Source organism: Hyperolius riggenbachi, chromosome 2, assembly GCF_040937935.1.
Source record: "Hyperolius riggenbachi isolate aHypRig1 chromosome 2, aHypRig1.pri, whole genome shotgun sequence".
In the NCBI taxonomy this organism is placed as follows: domain Eukaryota; kingdom Metazoa; phylum Chordata; class Amphibia; order Anura; family Hyperoliidae; genus Hyperolius; species Hyperolius riggenbachi.
In genome coordinates, this window is record NC_090647.1 from 294662694 (window position 1) to 294682056 (window position 19363).

At 43.6% G+C, this 19363-nt stretch overlaps 1 protein-coding gene across 3 annotated transcripts; it reads left to right on the forward strand.

The window, feature by feature from the left end:
* Positions 1–601: 601 nt before the first annotated feature.
* On the forward strand, positions 602–18795 carry RSRP1 (arginine and serine rich protein 1). 3 transcript variants are annotated; one of them, XM_068268957.1, is made up of 7 exons: positions 610–809; positions 1146–1198; positions 7285–7920; positions 8869–8963; positions 12751–12822; positions 18186–18385; positions 18477–18795. In XM_068268957.1, exons 1-6 carry the CDS (start codon positions 751–753, stop codon positions 18345–18347), a joined length of 1077 nt encoding a protein of 358 aa, XP_068125058.1. In that variant the 5' UTR covers positions 610–750; the 3' UTR covers positions 18348–18385; positions 18477–18795. The 3 variants fall into 3 exon arrangements, with proteins under 3 accessions (XP_068125059.1, XP_068125058.1, XP_068125057.1); XM_068268956.1 differs by having other exon boundaries at positions 612–809; positions 18186–18795; XM_068268958.1 differs by lacking the exons at positions 12751–12822; positions 18186–18385; positions 18477–18795 and adding an exon at positions 11187–11703 and having other exon boundaries at positions 602–809.
* The last annotated feature ends 568 nt before the right edge of the window (positions 18796–19363 follow it).

The following is a 19363-nucleotide window of genomic DNA, read 5'->3' on the forward strand; positions in this document are numbered from 1 at the left end:
CGTAATATGATCCTCCTGCACTCGGCACTAAAAAGCTGCACTTATCTTCTGGTAATGCTTTGGGGAATGCTTCCTTTCACTGTGCGACGTTTGCTTTCAAAGTGTACAGATGCACATGTAGGTGAAATATATGTAAAGCATAGGATTGCAGCATGTGGGTATTGTGTGCAAACATTTCTGCTCTCTGCTCGTCCCTCCTCCCTTCTCTGTCCACTCCCTGCCCTCTGTCCATCTTCTCCCCTACTCTGTGTGTCCACCCCCCTCCCCTTCTCCTGTCCTGCTATTCATTTCACCCCCGAATGCTTCCGTAGTAAAATGATCCGAGATTCGGATCAAAGATCCGGATCTCTTCAATGATCCGATTCGAATCATCCGGATCATTGAAAAGATCCGAACTTCCCATCTCTAGTCTCTGTATGTCTCGTCTCCCTCCTCCCTTCCAGATAGTTCCACTCTCCACACGCCTAATCAGCGCAGAATTAGCAGTTTCTGGAAATTTCCAGCCCTCCCTAAGGGCAGTACTAACCAGCTATTGACACACATGAGATCCAATCAAAAGCAAGGATTATATGGACTGCTCCAATCGTTTATCGCTGCGTTGTAATTCCGCCTCCCCCAGTTCTGTGGCAGCTTGCAAAGATTCTAGACAGTATAGACAGCTCAATTACGTGCAGGTTGCCGTGAGCGGAGGGTTTGTGTAGTTGTGCTTCGTGTAGCGCTGCGGGTTTTTTCGCTGAGGAGGCTTCCAAAATGACTCGAACAATGGCGGCAGACGTGCTGCAGCACGGGAACACTCCGAGCAGCACTGAGTAGGTCATTTCTGGCATGTTTTATGAGCAGTGCGTTCTGTTGTTGTGGCGTAGATCTCTATGTGTAAGGCGATAGTATGCGTGGAAGGCTAGATTTTTTTTCCCTCCCTCCGTGTTTAGTTTCTTTGTGGTTACGGGAAGATATATTCTAGTGCTTTCATGGCTATTAATTCGCCATACGTATGTGTTTTGTGAAACGGCCATTTCAAGTCGTTGCAGCTTCGCCGCCATTTTGTAACCTGGCCAGCTGCGAGATGCTCAGAAACAGTCGCCTTTTTACGTCCTTATCGAATATTGTTTGCACGAGATATTAATGAAGTTTTCATTCTGTTTCAGGGTTTCTTGTGATGTTGGCAATAGGAGTGAAGTTTATAACGCAAGTGCATTGGGTGAGTATAAATCCGTTGTGGTACTAGCAGGTATAAGAAGATGGAGTTGTGTGGGGAATCCATGAATGTGGTTTTACTGTTAGAATGTTTCTGAATGTGTGTTAACAGATGAGGTGTACAATGCAGGCTGAGGTAAAAAGATCAAAGACTGGGGCTTGCAGAATTTAGTTCTGACTGTAGTGACATTAAAACAGGTCATTCCTGGCAATTAAAGCACTGAGGCAGTTAAATAAACTCAGAGACAAGTGTCATTACAGGTGGCTTTTTATTTACCCGGGGCTTTCTCCCACCTCCATAAGCATGGATGTGTCCCTTGCTGGCCTCTTATGATCTCCAGTTCAGCTGTGATGAGCCCCGGTAAGCGGGTCAGTGGTGGACTCTTTGTGCATGCCCCAGCTGATGTGACTAGTCCGACTGAGCTGCTTACCGGTGGTTGATGGCAGCGCTCTGGAGGATGGTGAGGGACACAGCCATGCTTAAAGAGACTCTGTAACATTAAAAAGATCCCCTGGGGGGTACTCACCTCGGGTGGGGGAAGCCTCCGGATCCTAATGAGGCTTCCCACGCCGTCCTCTGTCCCACGGGGGTCTCGCCGCAGCCCTCCGAACAGCCGGCGACTGTGCCGACTGTCAGTTCAATATTTACCTTTGCTGGCTCCAGCGGGGGCGCTGTGGCGACTTTCTGCACGGAAATACCCGATCTCCGTCGGGTCCGCTCTACTGCGCAGGCGCCGGAAACTTGCGCCTGCGCAGTAGAGCAGACCCGACGGTGATCGGGTATTTCCGCCTACTTCGGCGCCGAGAGGCATCAGAGCGCCTGCGCAGGAGCCAGGAAGGTAAATATTGCGTCACGGCTGTACGGAGGGCTACAGCGAGACCCCCGAGGGACGCAGAACGGCGTGGGAAGCCTCATTAGGATCCTGAGGCTTCCCCCACCCGAGGTGAGTACCCCCCAGGGGCCGTTTTGTCGTTACAGTTCCTCTTTAACTGCAGTGAGACTCCTCTGAATCTCTTAATTCTAGATGGACTGAAATAAGGTAGCTGTCTACCTAAGGGCCTCTGATGCAGATTTTCCCATAGGCATTCATTGGAGTCAGTTTTTCTGCATCCAATCAGTGTGTAGTGGAAATAGGCCCTTAGAAAAGGTATGCCGTCTGGTAGATGGTGCCTGTGCGACTACACCTTTGCTGTAAGCACTGAACTGCTTGTTTTTGTGTGACTACTCTATTGCAGGGCTGTGGAGTTGGTACAAAAAAAAAATCATTTGGCTCCTCAGTTTGATTCCTTAAAGGGACTCCGAGCTCTAAATAAAAACGAAATTAGTACTCACCGTAGGTCAGGAGGTCCCTCGGCGTCCATCTGGCTCTTCTCCCAGGGCCTGATCAGAAATGGCTCCCCAGCGACACTGGGCCCGAGTGTCAGGCTCCTTCTTCGTGAAACGTCACGTCTTTCGTCATCATGGCGGCCGGTGTGACAGTACTGCGCATGCGTGATTTAATCGCGCATGCGCAGTACTGTCGCGCCGGCCACCGTGATGACAGACATGACGTTTCAGGAAGAAGGAGCCTGACACTCGGGCTGGGAGTCGCCGGGGGGCCATTTCTGACCAGGCCCTGGGAGAAGAGCCAGATGGATGCCGAGGGACCTCCTGACCTATGGGGGGCTGCAGAAAGCCCCAGTTGAGTACCAATTAAGTTTTTTTTTTTTTTTTTATTTAGAGCTCGGAGTCCCTTTTAACTTAGACTCCTAATTTGCATATAACAATTTTGGTTTATTGGAAATTTATTAAAGGCATTTAATTACTGCCAAAGCTTAGGGATTTTAAAGTTATATTAAGATGGTATCTGCTTTTGGGAACAAAAAGCTCTTAAAGTGGATCCGAGGTGAAGTTTTGATCTTTAGATAAAATGTGCCCCTTACATAAACTTCATAGGGCAATCTTCCAAAATGCTTAATTTTTTTTTTTTTAAAGTACTTTATTTTTTATTAATCTAAGGAAGCTCCCTCAGCTCCAGCGCCTCGGCGCTCCGAATCAAATGCCACAAATGCTTATGGGAGCTCGGACTGGGGAGGAGGAGGCGGCGGCTTTTGCTGGAGGAGTAGTAGGCGTTGACAGTCAGGGAGCAGCTGAACTCACGCGATGCGTGCGTGAGCCGCACCATAAGGACGCAATTTTCTCCTTTCTCCTCACCAGCATCTGCTTTCCCCTAGTGACAGTCATCTGTCTTCTGCAGTCTCCCAGTGTCACACAGTAATTGGCCTCTGTGTGTGTGAGACTAGAGCCGAGCTGGGAGCACAACAGCACTGCGTGTCTGTGTGTGTGTGTGTGTTCAGCAAGTCTGAACAGTGTGACAAACAAGGGAGGAGGGCTGCAACAGCTACTTTCACTTTCTCACCCTCCTTGTAGCGGCTGCTTGTTTAAAAGCAGCAATAAATCAAGGGGAGAGTGTTTAAACTTTTTGGGACTGGCTGTAGCAGAGCTCAGAGTGAGCGAAAGCAGAGTTCTCAGAGCAGCTTTCTCGATCCTCCCCCGCAATGGTGCTTTCTCTGTCATTGTATCACAGTAATAATCGCATTCTATTGAAGCTATTTGCAGCTAGATTTTCTGTGTAAACTATCTAAACTTTAGATGAGATGTATGTATTCAAGTTACTTGTCATAGTTATTTTTCATCTCGGATCCGCTTTAAGAAAACCTCATAGGGAAATTCAGCTAATGTGATGGGGTAGCTAGCTACTCCCCTCTCAAACGGCTAGGTTTACAATAGGTTGTAGAAAACTAAGCCCAAACTATTTGGCCAATCAAAACACTTCATGCTTCTTGGATCATATGCAGTCTCTGGCTGGGTCACCTAAAGTTAGACTAGCGGCAAAGGTTCCTGTACCTGTTCTGTATGTTTTTGGCTGTGCTGTGACAGAAATGAAAACTATTTCCACTTGCTATTTTTTAGCAGATTAATCAGCTACAGTTTGCAGGTCCACTGCTGTGCTGCAGAAAATGTACTGAAGCAATAAGTTTTATTTATAAGAGGTTTAAAATGGGAATCATGTGTATGTTAATCTGCCGCATTTTGCCAGTTTAATTTGATTTCGAATCGCAGTGCCAGTGTGATGGTGCAAAAGAGAGCCTTAAAGAGACTCCGTAACAAAAATTGCATCCTGTTTTTTATCATCCTACAAGTTCCAAAAGCTATTCTAATGTGTTCTGGCTTACTGCAGCGCTTTCCACTATCAGTCTCTGTAATAAATCAATGTATCTTTCCCTTGTCAGACTTGTCAGCCTGTGTCTGGAAGGCTGCCAAGTTCTTCAGTGTTGTGGTTCTGCTATGAATTTCCCCTTCCAGGCCCCTCTATGCACACTGCCTGTGTATTATTTAGATTAGAGCAGCTTCTCTCTTATCTTTTACAAGCTGGATAAATCGTCCTCTGAGCTGGCTGGGCTTTCACATACTGAAGAATTACAGACCAGGGCAAAGCTGTTTGCAGGAGAAAAAAAGAGCAGCCTGAAACTTCAGTGCATGAGAACTGCAGGGAGTAAGAAACACACAAATGATCTCTTGAGATTCAAAAGGAAGGCTGTATACAGCCTGCTTGTGTATGGTTGTATTTTCTATGTGTGGACATACAGTACATCAACCTACTTCCTGTTTTGGTGGCCATTTTGTTTGTTTATAAACAAACTTTTTAACCTTTTCGGGACCGGCCACCTACCCCCCCTTAAGGACCAGGCATTTTGCGCGGGAAGGGGGTGCGCACGTTTGGGGGGGTCAGGCGGCCGGATCCCGTGTGTGGCTGCCTGGCATTGTGTCCCTCCTTGGTGGCCTGGGCCCCCCCTTCTGCCAGCAGCCTTCACTTACCTTCCAGGCTCCAGCGATGAGCCGCACGGGACCCTCTTCTCCGGCCGGCATCTCCGTTCTGTCTGACGAGCAGTTCCGGGTCGCGGCTTGATGACGTCATCAAGCCGGGACCCGGCGCTGACGTCAGATGAAGCGGAGATGCCGGCCAGAGCGGAGGGGGGCGCCGATCGTCGCTGGAACGGCAGGGAGGTGAGTGGATCCTCTTCTTTCCCCCCCCTGCCGCCGCAGCTGTCAAACAGATCACTACGATCCGACGGCGATCGTAGTGATCGTGTGATCAGCAGCCATACGCGATGGCTGCTGATCACTCGGGGGAGATGTCGGCTGTCATATGACAGCTTAATCTCCCCCTCCGGGTGCGCACGATCGCGTCGGGAGCGGAAATTGCGGGCCGGCGTAGATCCTACGCCGCATCAGGCTAGAACAGCCACAAGTGCGGCGTAGGATCTCATGCACATGGTCCCGAAAAGGTTAATGTGGCGGGGAGCAGCGAAATTGTGACAGAGGGTAATAGGAGATGTCCCCTAACGCACTGGTATGTTTACTTTTGTGCGTTTTTTTTTTTTTTTTTTTTTTTTCCAATACAGATTCTCTTTAAGTGCTATACATGCTACAGTATTGTCTGGCTTAACCAATGATCGCATGAGAAGTTTCATGGGTGATTTAAAAAACAAAAACCGTGGCTTTACGAAACCTGGCGTCTATCATGAATTGGACCGTTTGCAATCAGGACTGTGGAATCGGAACAATTTTGGGCACCTGGAGTTGGTGGTTTTATAAACTGAGGTGTTGGAATCAGGTGATATATATAATTTTTTTATATATATATATTTTTTTTTTATACAGACTCCACAGCCCTGTTTGCAATACTATTTCCACATCTGCTCCATAAGATGGCCATACACTCGTCAGATTAGCAGCAGATAGATCATCAGATAGATTTCATATCTATCTGATGTTTAGGAACATTTTTTTACTAGGATTAGAATTCCAATAGATTTCAGTTTCAAATCTATTGAAAATCGATCTGATGGCATTTTTTTGCCATCAGATTTCCATTAGGGACAATGCAAAATAAGCAATCTCAACAGATCGGCCTGGATTTTCCACGCTGCCAGATCGATTGAAATCGGCCGCCAATCGGTCGATCGGCCAGAAAATCGGCTGAGTGTATGGGCCCCTTAAGCACTTAAAACTGCTATGACTTGTGTAGCATGTCATAAGCCACAAAACATTAAAGCGGAATATAACCCTGCATTTCAACTTTGCTCTAAAACATTATTTACAGTATATTATATGCAACCAGCATTTTTTTTTTTTTTACTAGACCAGCATTGGAAGGGTTACACAGAGCTTTAAAGTTCCTGGAGATTTCTGCAGACGCATCCGAAGCTGACATAAGATACATTTATGTAAACAAAATGTATCTAAGTGTTGAATGTGACTCACTTTCTCTGACTGAGAAGGAGCTGGAGGACAGCCAAAGAGTGTGTAACATTTCTCAATAGATACATTTAACTAAATAGAATGTAACAATCTGAACTTCTGCATATCTCTCCATGGAACTTTAAACCTCTGTGTTTAACCCTTCCAATGCTGGTCTAGTAAAAAAAAATTGCCTTTTGCATATAATATGCTGTAAATAATGTTTTAGAGCAAAGTTGAAATGCAGGGTTATATTCCGCTTTAAAGGAAATGTCCAAGCAAAATAAAAAAATGAGTTTCACTTACCTGGGGCTTCTCCCAGCCCCATGCAGCCATCCTGTGCCCTCGTAGTCACTCACTGCTGCTCCAGTCCCCCGCTGGCAGCTTGGCGACCTCTGAGGTCGGCGGGACGCATTGCGTACATTTTTACGCATTCCAGCTGGTGCAGGAACATTAACACATACATTTTTACGCATTACTGGTTCATTGCGTAAAAATTTACGCATTGAACCAGTAATGCGTAAAATGCATGTGTTAATGTTCCTGCACTAGCGGGAATGCGTAAAAATGTACGCAATGCGTCCCGCCGACCTCCGAGGTCGCCAAGCTGCCAGCGGGGGACTGGAGCAGCAGTGAGTGACTACGAGGGCACAGGATGGCTGCATGGGGCTGGGAGAAGCCCCAGGTAAGTGAAACTCATTTTTTTTATTTTGCTTGAACCTTCCCTTTAAGTGTATGTCTAAAGTGTGTTCTTGCAAGTGACTTTCTTGTAGAGATTTTACTGAAAATGCTTCACTCTCTTCCAGGCACAGTTTACAATGCATACAACAAGAATATTGAGACTGCGTCATGTGCACGTAGAACATGTGAAATGACAAATATTATGGATGATCTGAGCTTAAATTCGCCAAAAGAGAGGCAATCTCGTTCAAGGTCCAAGACACATTCAAGTAGAAGCAGCTCCTCGTGTTCCTCCAGCAGTTCATGTTCCAGCTCTAGTCTGTCTTCTTCTTCAAGGAGCTGGAGCAGATCTCGTTCACGTGATAGAAGATACAGACGCAGGCGAAGTTCCAGATCATATTCTAGTGGCCGGTCCAGATCTTATTCAAGTCACCGCAGATCTTACTCAAGGAGTCACCGCAAATCTTACTCAAGAAGTCGCAGTCGCTCTAGATCATTTAGTCCATGCCAGAGGAGAAGATATTCTACTGCTTATAGAAGATATTACAGGTCTCCTCCCCGATACAGGTCTCGTGGCCGGTCTCGTTCACATTCCTATCACAGATGTCACAGAAGCCGCTACTCAAGAAGCAGATCTCGTTCACATGGCAGAAGATTCTATGGATTTGTGAGGCGTCCTTACTCTCCTACTTTCAGAACCTTGAGAAGCAGATCAAGAACCCGATCTCGAAGCAGAACACCACTGCGCCTAAGTGAGAAAGGTAAAGTCTTTTTTTTGTGGCAGACAGCTGTCCCTTGTGGAGCAGCATGTGGGGTTTTTAATTGAGCTAGATGTCAGTAATACTAATTCCAAATTGTATGCATATTGTGTGCAGAATGGAATTGTGCTAGTCAGATGCGCTTAATATTTGGATCAGTATGCTCATTGCCCACATGTAACAAGATTTCATGAAGCTTGTCATATCAAACCAGCAGGTGTCACTCTGTTCACTGCTAATGTACCCCTAATGATTTAGGTTTCCAGGTTACAGCAATAAGTATTGGCATGGTAGATTTTTTTTTTTTTAATCAAATTTTATGAAAATTAAATGTCGTTTGTAGATGCAAGCAATTTTTTCAGAGTATGCATTTTTTGACCCTCATAATTGAACAAAATTGAACAAGTCTGTGGAATATGGGACAGATTATTCAAAGGTTACAATCAATCAGAACAATTGCTTGTAATACTTAAATTGAAAAAAATAGTGTGTGAGAAAGATATGTAGGCTGCCATATTTATTTCCTTTTAAACAATACTAGTTGTCTGGCAGCCTTGTTGATCTATTTGGCTGGAGTAGTGTCTGACTCTCACCAGAAACAAGCATGCAGCTAATCTTGTCAATTTGCAATGTCAAAAACACCTGATCTGCTACCTGCATTTTCAGGGTCTATGACCAAGTATTAGAGGCAGAGGATCAGCAGGGCAGCCAGGCAACTGGTATTGCTTAAAAGGAAATGAATATGGCAGCTGCCATTTCCCTCACATCAGTTGTCCTTTAAAAAAAATTGCAGAAAGCAGCATTGCAGGTTCCATTGGATATATGCTTTCTGTATCTTTGGCCAGCTGTATAACCGTGTGTGATTTTAGGATTGTATAACATGGCAGAGGTGATGGCATGTCAAGAAAATGTTTTTTGCTTTTTTTCTTAATTTTTTTTTTTTTTTTCCAGAAAAGTTAGAGTTGCTTGCAATAGCAAAAATTAATGCGTCAAAAAGTCTTGGAAAGGACGTTGAGTTGCCAGAAAGCTTGAAGAAAAACCTAGAGGTAAGATCTATGAAAGTGTCACTGGTCAAGAATGGTTCACGACTTGATTCAGTCTTGTGTCAAGCACTGTACTAATTTTATATGGGCTAATCCACACTGACCCATTCTATTTGTGTATTTTAGACAAATCTGACTGTACATATATTTTTCCAGGCAGCTGATTTTATTGCCATGCAATCAGTTAAATGGTGTTTCTCTGCTCCAGGGGGGGGCAGCAGACCTTGCAAAGAACCCGGGTCCTTGGTACAATGCGTCTGTACAGCTAAATCGCTGTATAAATTCAGTCTTAAACCAGAGATGGTAAAAAATAAGTTTTATACATAGCCCCATACGCACAGAGGTATGTATAAAACTTGTATTTTCTATATGTCTGGTTTCCTTTTTAAGATCTGCATGCGTTTTTAATATTTGATCCCAAATTGGTTTTCTACATTCATTTTTATTGGTATTCATTGTTTATATTTTGTATTGCCATTAAATTCACTTTTTTAGCAGAATAATAACTTGTGGGGAGAAGAGCTGATCTTCTTCTTTCCAGGAATTTTCCCTTTGGTCATCCTATTTTACACATCCATTGTACCAGGTGACGGCAGTTAAAGGAAACACCCGGGGTTCGCAAAACAAAAATATTCTTGCCAGGGGCTTCCTCCAGCCCCTGGCAACTGATATGTCTCTTGCTGCAGCTCCAGTGTCCTGATGATGATGCTTTTTAGGGAACCAATGGTGACAGATGTATGGAGGCTGAAATTATTCCTTATAGTAGGGTGTTTTTTTTTTTTTACCAAAGCACTCCCTGGAAAAGATCCACTCAGATGCCTCCATTCTCATTTGCACGGTGTTTTGGCAGTTGGACTGATCAACTGCTGTTTAATGTTTTAGTAAATACCCAAGAATTTCTTTTATTTTTTTTTTTTTTTTTTTTTTTTTTTTAGGGGATCTGTGGGGTCTTTTTGAAAAGAAAAACTGACACCTTGGGATTCTACAGGCCTCATGCAGCTGTCATGTGCCTGCACCGTCCTCTAAGATCCACCACCGCTGTCACCGGTCAATTATTTGACGAACTAGACAAATACAACTATGGCTGCATGCGTTCTTGGCAGCCTTCAGTAAGCTCCTGGAGACTGGAGCAAGGACGCGTGCAGCCGCAGTTGTATTTGTCTAATTGGTGGAATAATTGACCAAGGAATGGTGGATCGTAGAGGACTGCGTGGGCACATGACAGCTGCAGGGGGTCAGTAGAAGCCCCAGGTAAGTGTCCATTTTTATTTTCTAAACCCTTCACAGAACCCCTTTGAGCGTGCTTCTGTCAGCCAGTGGTGTGAAAAGACCATTACAGTCAGTACTTAGAGCTGCAGCAGCACCATGGTTACAACAGATGTGGAAAGGTTAGGAGACCACAGGGGAATATTCATGGGAAACAAAGTACACGTTTTTCCCTGCAGGTTATATTTTGTTCAGCTGCCTGGTGTACAATGTAACTGGATTAAATGAAGAGGGAGAGAAAAAAAATGTGGTAACTGGTTTTTTTACCCTTTTTCAGATCAGTATTCAGTTTAAATGCTTTTTCTGTTTTCATAGAAATGAATATGAACACCAGCCTTTGAGGATGAGAACCGGGTGGTAATGTTGGAAATGGTTATTGGGCTTTTGGGGTTGCTAAGTGGAAAAGATAGTATAGGTAATCCTAGTACTGGAACACCATGTATTCCAGCAGGATTGGGGCGTGTCTTTTCACAACTGTGCATGCACACACACATACGGTAGTCCAGCTTACAAATGCAACTGCCCACATTAACGTGCCCTTAAATCCCTGAAAATAGCCTAGCCAATTCTGATTAGACATGTTCAATAAAAGGCCAGTTGAGTTAATATAAACTGTGTTTATGCAACATAAAATTGGAATAATTACATTGACTATCCCTAGTTTTGATTACTGGAGTTATTCCCCAACTAGACCACCTATATCGTGGGGAAGTGAGTTGAGTTACTGGATATAAAGATGGTAATTAAAGGTTACAGGAATTGTGTAGTTTCCATGTTGGCCATACATTAGAGTTGCTCATCCAACCTGTGTCAATCTTGAACTAGAACTGACTGGAAATATCAGTAGGTCAAATACTGCAAAAACAATTTGACACCTTCTCTGATGGATCAAAGTAAACTTACCCTTTTTATCAGTAGCCCACTTGAGGTAATGTGCATAACTTATTAACTATGTTCCAGATTAAGAATATTTTGAAGAAGAGGCCTACTTCACTCAGATAAGTTGACTGTGCTGATCAGATGGTGTTTTTTTTGTTTTTGTTTTGTTTTTTCCTCAGTTTATTTTTATCTAAAGTAGTTGTGACATTGTATATACAGATATTCTTATATAGCTTAAAGTGCACCTTAGATATTGTAACTTTTAACATTTATACTTACCTGGGACATCTTCCAGCCCAAGGTTGACACCCTCACAATCATCCCGGGCTGCTCTGTTCCTCTGCTGGCAGGCCTGGTAAATTTTCCAGTTGTCTCCAGTCACACTTTACTGTGCAGCCTGCCACGCACGCCCCTGTGGTCGAGAGTACTGAAAGATTTACGTAACAATGTCTCAGGTTTCTTTAGTTTTGTTAAAGGCTTTATCGAAATTCATCCAAATATTAACAAAATATTCTACAGAGTATATACTTCAGTGACCTGAGCAGTATTTTTGTAAAAAAAAAAAAAAAAAAAAAAAAAAAAAAAAAAAAAAACAAAACCTGTTGAACCTCCCACTAAGGGCCGGGTTTTAAACTGTGGGAGGTTAAAGCGGGCAAGACTGCTCCATAACCCCCTTGTCTAATTAGACACCTTTCTTCCCCGTACCATAGAGCTGCAGGCTCTCACTGAGTATTCTGTCCTGGGCCGCACAGTGCATGCTGGGAGATGTAGTCCCCAGTGATGTGATTACAGATGGATATTAACTTTTTATTTTATTTTTTTTATTTATTTTTTTTTTTTTTGCTTGGTCGCAACTTATAGTTGAGGGTTAATCAATTGGAGCACCTGCCTTACTAATTCACAGTGGTACCCAAAAGTAAGAAAAAAGATAACCGGATGAAAATAAGTATTCCGATTTCATCCGGAGTTGAGCATCCCTACCCAGAAGTTGAAGAGAAATCGAGAGCCCAATATGGTGTAGTATGACAAAATTGATTGGATAAATGAAACAATGAGATGGTAATACTCACAAAAACGGGTTACCACCTAGGTAACCACTCATTAGGCAGGTGAGGAGATTAGACCTGTCCTCACTCAGGATTAGGAAGTCGCTCTCTGTAGATAGGAAGAAAGGGGGTAGATCACCCCTCCACCTGGGGTGGACTCAAATATATTGGTAGGTGAACAGAGGCGCCAGAAGGATAAAAGTACATAAAAATTTTAAAAAATTGCTGGAAGTGGTGGACTCACCTCCGTTAATGCAGGCATTAATGTCTGAGGTGCTCTGCTTGCTATAACTGAATTGCTGTTGTTTATCCCCTGCTTATTGCCTGAAGAAGTGGGCTGTGCCCGCGAAACGCGTTGCATCTTTGGGGTATTTTCAATAAATGTGTATATCTATACATTTACATTCCTTGGTGTCTGCATTAACGGAGGCGAGTCCACCACTTCCTCCCAGCAATTTTTTAAAAATTTTATGTACTTTTATCCTTCTGGCGCCTCTGTTCACCTACCAATATATCCCTACCCAGAAGGTTAATGGCTAGGATTTCATATTGCTTCTTAGGTTTGGTTGTTTTCATTCTTGTGTTTGTTTGTTTTTTAGCAATCCAAAACTTCATCGGAAAAGCATAAACCAAGAAGAAGTGAAAGATCTAACCGTGCAGGTTCTTCAAGTGTAAGTGTCGCACTTCATTGTTAAAGTGAATCTGAGGTGAAAATAAACTGATGAGAGAAACTATATTAACCACCCTGGTGTTCTAATTCCCGCAGCCACGCGCTGGGCGGGTTTTTAAAAAAAAAAAAATTTTGTCTGTCATGTAGCTAGCCTAGTGCTGGCTACATGACTAAATGTGTAGTTGACAAGACTGTCAGTGAGATTGATTGTAACAATTCACTGTTGAACGAAATGCAATTGCAGCAATACCGTATATACTCGCATATAAGCCAAATTTTTGACCCCAAAAAATGTGCTTAAAAGTCCCCCCTTCGGCTTATATGCGAGTCATGTACTTGGTCCACACTTCCCAGCTGTTTTCATGCCCGCAAATGGTGTCTGCGGTAATAACTGTCCCGCGGGCCTGATGTTACTAAACTGGAGTGGAGAGAGAAGCATGTTGTGCGCACTGGGGATCCCCGCTGTGTCTGTGCCTGCCCCCTCTCGCAACATGGTGTGACGTGTGCAGCAGATAGAAGCAAGCTGTGTGCACTGGACTTTCCCGCTGTGCTCGGGGTCTTTGCCGTATGCGGCAAAAGCATAATTGACCTGTATCCCCGTGGCAGGAGCAGGGATAGAAGCATACCGTGTGCACTACGGAACCCCGCTGTGTTGGGTGTCTGTGTCCGCCCCCCCACCCGTAACGTGTAGGATGTAGCAATAGGATGGCTGACCTATGTTCCCCCATTGTCCCAGGAGCGGAGAGCAACAGCATCACATGCTTCTTCCACAACGAGGGCATAGGTCAGTTGTCCTATTGCCACATGGGGGGGGGGGGGGTTTGCCTGGCACAGACCTAGAACACAGCGGGGCTACCAGTACCAGCACGGCATGCTTCTCACACTATTTAGTGTCCTGATTAATTAAGGTAAAGAGCTGCAGAAATATTAGCTAGGAGATTGCGGCTAGTGGAAAAGGGCCCTATGAAAAATTCTCTAGTGCATGGAAGCGTCCCCATCTAGTATGCCAAATGAGCACCCAAGCTCCACTTTCAGTTAAAATGGTAGCTGTGCATTTCCATCGCTGCATTTTTAGTATTGTGGTATTATAGGTCAAGACCATAGCATATGCAGGTCTAAATCGATATACCTATGGTAATGTTTGTGGAGTGTTTGAATCCTAATGGTGAAGGGAACATTAGTAACATATCTATATCATAAGTTTAATTTTTACTTGTAGAATCTGTGAGGGGAAAAAAGTGCTCTTATGGGGTACTTTAGGTGGGGAAACCTCATGATCCCAAAGAGGCTTCCCCCGTTTCAGTGCTGTCAGCCACTGAAAATCTGTGCTGGACTCCAGGATCATAACAATCCTGTGTGAGCTTGGTGTAGTAGCAGTTTTCCTTCGGGCTCAGACGGAAAAGGGTGAGCCCGATCGGGCTTGCTCAGTAGAGCGGATCAAATGAGGCTCTATTTCTGACTGAAGGAAAACCACTACCATGCCTGAGCAAGGCTCACAGGATTATCATCCTTGAGCCTTAGCGGATCTTCGGCTGCTGACCATACTGGGATGGAGTACGACACGGGAAGTCTCATCAGGATTCTTTTTTTTTTTTTTTTTTTTTTTTTTTCTTAGATTCTCTTTACAGACAGACGTTTATCGATCGTGTTCCTTTAGAGAGCAGAGGACATGTACTTTATGTGCAACTCTGCTTCAATATTACACTGTTCTTAGCATGTCAGACTGCAGAGCTTCATCTATGCTAATGAGACCTAACTGAAGTAAAATCTAAACACCATGAATTGCAGCTTTTTATTAAAAGTAGGAACATGAGCACTTAGTTTGATAGTGTTCCTTTTTTCTTTCAAATTTTTATTCAAGTTTTATAACCTAAAACAAACAACCAGACAAAAACAGAGCATCGACATCTCAGTAGTGGACATAAAGTGGCATGATCATGAAAACTTACATCTGTATAAGGAGTAAGAAGTGACAAGTCACACCTTGCAGTTTTGATCAGGTTAAGAGTGATCATGTTTAGGCAGTCTTTTCAAGAGTAGATAAGGAATATGTAGTCCAAAGGCCTGGAGGCCGCGTATCTTAAAAGAGCTATTCCAGTGTGAAGTCTTCGATTATGTGAAATTTGCAAGCATATGTGAGATGCATAATATAATACATTGCGAGAGCAGATGCCCAAAGAGAGGAAAAGGGGGTGGAGGGGGGGGGGGGGGGGAGGGAAGCGCCCAGAGGTATACTGTCTAGCATGGGGCTACCTCCTGTCTGCGTCTCGTAGAACTGGGTTTCGGTACTTTGTTTCGATTAAGAAGAAATAAAGGCCCTGCCCCTGTCCGAGTCCCTAAAGTCTATCCATACTGCCCATCTCTTGACAAAGGCCTCAGCATTGTTTTGTACAGGCGTATATAAATCTTCCATACGCATTATGGTGTTAAAGAGACACTGAAGCGAGACAATCTCGCTTCAGCTCTCATATATAGCAGGGGCACATGTGCCCCTGCTAAAACGCCGCTATCCCGCGGCTAAACGAGGGTCCCTGACCCCTCAACCCACCCCCCGCAAACCTTGGTCGGAAATCTGGTCGCAGATTAGCCCTTCCTAGAGGCAGGGCTATTGGCTGCAGCCCTGCCTCACAGCGCGTGTATCAGACGCGCATCGCCGCCTCTCCCCCGCCGCTCTCAGTGAAGGAAGACTGAGAGGGGCGGGGGAGAGGCGGAGATACGTGCTGACAGACGCGTGTGGGGCGGTTAGCCCTGCCCCAACCAGGAAGCGCTCCCCCGCATTACGGAGGGGATCTGGGGGGACAGGGACCCCCGTTAAGCCGCGGGATAGCGGCGTTTTAGCAGGGGCACACGTGCCCCTGCTATATATGAGGTCTGAAGCGAGGTCTATTCTCGCTTCACTCTTTAATTTCCTTGAATAACTCTGTCATAGTCGGGATTGTGATTGACTTCCAATGTCTAGCTATGAGTAATCGGGCTGATATCAATAATTGAGGGGTTAGCTTTTTTTTTTTTTTTTTTTTTATGGTGGAAGTTCTCCCAGGAAGTGAGGTAAGCAATGCTGTTGAGGCCTGTAAGGGCAGAGGTGAGCAGTACAGGAATTGGTGAATCTGAAAGACCTTTTCCCAAAATGCCTATATTAGGGGACACGTCCACCATATGTGGAGGTATGTGCCAGCAGCTCGTGAGCATCTCCAACAGAGGTCCGGAGTCTCCTTGCTAAATTTGGCTACCTGTGCTGGGGTCCGGTACCATCTTGCGTAAATTTTAAAATTTCTTTCTTGGAAATTTAGGGAAACGGAGGATTTGTGTGTTAATTCAAATATTTTTTCCCAGTCCTCTGCGGGTAGGGGCTGACCCAGATCTCTATCCCAAGCATCTGTAAGTTTCAGGAGATCCTTTTCACTGCCCGCACATACAAGGTGGGTATAAATGAGACTTTATGCTCCAATGAGGTGGACGTGGCACACAGACGTTCAAAGGGAGTTAGACTTCTATGGATGTTGGCTTTAGTTGTCAGGGATTTATAGAACCAGGACAGTTGAGACCATAACAGCCAATCTATGAGTGGGGGAGCATCAGGGTTGCCTAAGTTGTCTTTAGAGATGAGTTTGCCTCCAGCTATAATGTGTCTAATTTGGGGCCAGAAGTCTCGATTCCATCCCAGTATGGAACGCTCTCTGACGCCTACCGCAAAAAAGGGATTGTCTAATAGGGACATAAGTGGACTATAGTCGGGGGATAGTTTTAGGCCCTCTTTAAAGGGAAGGTCCAAGCAAAAAAAAAAAATGAGTTTCACATACCTGGGGCTTCTACCAGCCCTATGCAGCCATCCTGTGCCCTCGTAGTCACTCACTGCTGCTCCAGTCCCCCGCTGGCAGCTTTCTGACCTCGGAGGTCAGGGCCGAATTGCGTACATTTTTACACATTCCCGCTAGTGCAGAAACATTAACACATACATTTTTACGCGTTAGTGGTGCAACGCGTACATTTTTGTTCCTGCACTAGCTAGAATGCGTAAAAATGTATGCAATGTGGCTCTGACCTTCGAGGTCAGAAAGCTGCCAGCGGGGGACTGGAGCAGCAGTGAGCGACTACGAGGGCACAGGATGGCTATATGGGGCTGGTAGAAGCCCCAAGTAAGTGAAACTCATTATTTTTTTTTTTTTGCTTGGACCTTCCCTTTAACCACTTAGCAACTTCTGCCACGCTTTTCTACGTCCTTATTTACAAACACCTATAAACACATATAAATATTTGGTTCTGTTTTCTATTTTTAGAAAACTGAGTACGTATAGCACCATCTTGTGGCCAAAAAGTAAAACTACTTCCAAATACACCATTATTCACTTACCATAGGAACATTAAGCACATTTTCATTATTTTTGAAACTCCTTCACCCCTAACCCAAAATAAAATATTATCGCCATACTTTGTACTAGGGACACAATTTAAACATTGTAAAAACCAGGACAAATTGGCAAATAAAATGTGTCTGTTTTATCTACAATAGCACAATTTATTTTTAAACTACAATGGCTGAAAGCTGAGAAATGGTGATTTTTTTTCATTTTTTTCTTCTTCCCTGTCAAATCAGTATAAAATAATATAATTCTTAGCATAAAGTACTGCCCAAAGAAAGCCTAGTTTTTCCCGTAAAAAATAATGTATAGATCATTTCAGTGTTATAATTAGTGATACAGTTATTACCGAATGAATGGGAAGAGCTTTTGAAGGGAAAAAAACCTGTGGTAGAGAAGTGGTTAAGTTCATGCCATCTCTTGATGACAATTACTGACCAGTAGGCCCTGCTATCCATATCTGGGTATGTGTTGCGTGGTATCCACAGCAGGGCTCTAGGGTCAAGATGTGAAAGTGATGTTTCGAGGGGAACCCATTGTTTTCTCTGTCTTGAAACCAATTTAAGATGTGGGTAAGTATGACCGCGTTATAGTAGGCTTTTATGTCTGGCAAACCCATGCCCCCCTCAGATTTAGGTCTAGTTAAGATTTTGAATTACGTCCTATGCGGTTTCCTCTGCCAGATTAAAGTTAACATTAAAGATTGGAGTTTTTTTTAGGTACGTAGCTGGTAGGCTGATGATGGGTAGGGCTTGTAGGGTGTACAGAATTTTGGGCAGGGATATATATATATATATATATATATATATATATATATATATATATATATATATATATATATATATATATATATATATATATATATATATATATATATATATATATATATATATATATATATATATTTTACAAGTTCGTTTGTCATCTTGTTCCACGTTAATGTTTGCCTTATTGGGGATTGTGTGGGTCTGCACATTGTTAACTTAATTTTTCCATCTTTTTCCAGAGCTCTAAGACTTCACAAGAGAAGGAAGCCAGTGCTGTTAGAGAGCAGGTGGAGAACCAGCAAAAGAGTCCATATATGCTGTGGCGTCCTGTGAACGGTGAAGCCAAATCCTTTTCAAAAAGCTTATCTCCAAAAGAAGCACTTAAAAGCTGGGACCGATAGTCTTGTGTTTTTGTGGACTTTTGAACAAATTTAAGATGGTATTCATGAGGGATCTCATTTTGAAATGTTTGTAGATACTTGGGTATGTTTGTATGAGCAGTTTATTGAATATTGGGTCTTATTTTTCAGATATGGCCTAGTTCGTGATGGGATACAGGAGATTCAGGTGGGAAATTAATTTGTAAATACATGTATATACAGAGATTATATATTTTGGTGCATGAAGAGATAGATAGCACCGCATCTCATTTTGTTATTGGAACAGTTTACTGTCCATAGTTTAGTAGTTTTTTTTTGTTTGTTAGTCTATGGTCATCTCTTCATGGTATACCCTGCCAGGCACACTTTATTTATTTTTTTTATTTTTTTTTTTTTTAAATATTTTTGTAGATTTTGAAAATGACCTTGTCTTCTGTCTTTGTTAAATAAATAAATTAAAAAAATCAAAGTATTGGTGTAATTTTTTTGTTGTGGTGAATTCATTTTGGTTTTTAGGTACTGGAAATGGCAGTCGAAGCCATGGCAATGTGCAGTTCTCGGGGCAAGGTACTGGAAATGGCAGTCAAAGCCCTGGCAATATGAAATTCTTGGGGCTGGTTCACGTTGCAAGAGCTTTTTTTTAAGTACATGTGTTTTTTTTTTGTTTGTTTTTAAAGCTTTTGCTAATATTACGCTGTGTCCTCACCTGAGCAGTGTGATTCTATAGGCCCATACACACGTCCGTTTTTTTGCGAACGACTGGTCGTTTAAACGACCCATCCAGTCCGCCCGCTAAATCGGGCGTGTGTACAGACTGTTGTTCGCGTGATAAGAGTGAGTTTTAGTGATCCGCCCGGCGGATCGCTCAAACTCACTCTTATCACGTGAACGACAAGAAAAAATACAGCTAAAGGTAGCCGTACACTGGTCTATTTGCCATCAGATCCGACCAACAGATAGATCCCTCTCTGATCTAACCTGATCAGAGAGGGGGATCGTACGGCTGCCTTTACTGCAAACAGATTGTGAATAGATTT

Excerpts from the sequence above, each read along its gene's own strand:
- RSRP1 (XM_068268957.1), top strand. The coding sequence starts at position 751 with ATGACTCGAACAATGGCGGCAGACGTGCTGCAGCACGGGAACACTCCG. Across the intron at positions 7,921-8,868 it reads ACTGCGCCTAAGTGAGAAAG|AAAAGTTAGAGTTGCTTGCA; the intron begins GTAAAGTCTTTT and ends TTTTTTTTCCAG. Across the intron at positions 12,823-18,185 it reads ACCGTGCAGGTTCTTCAAGT|AGCTCTAAGACTTCACAAGA; the intron begins GTAAGTGTCGCA and ends ATCTTTTTCCAG.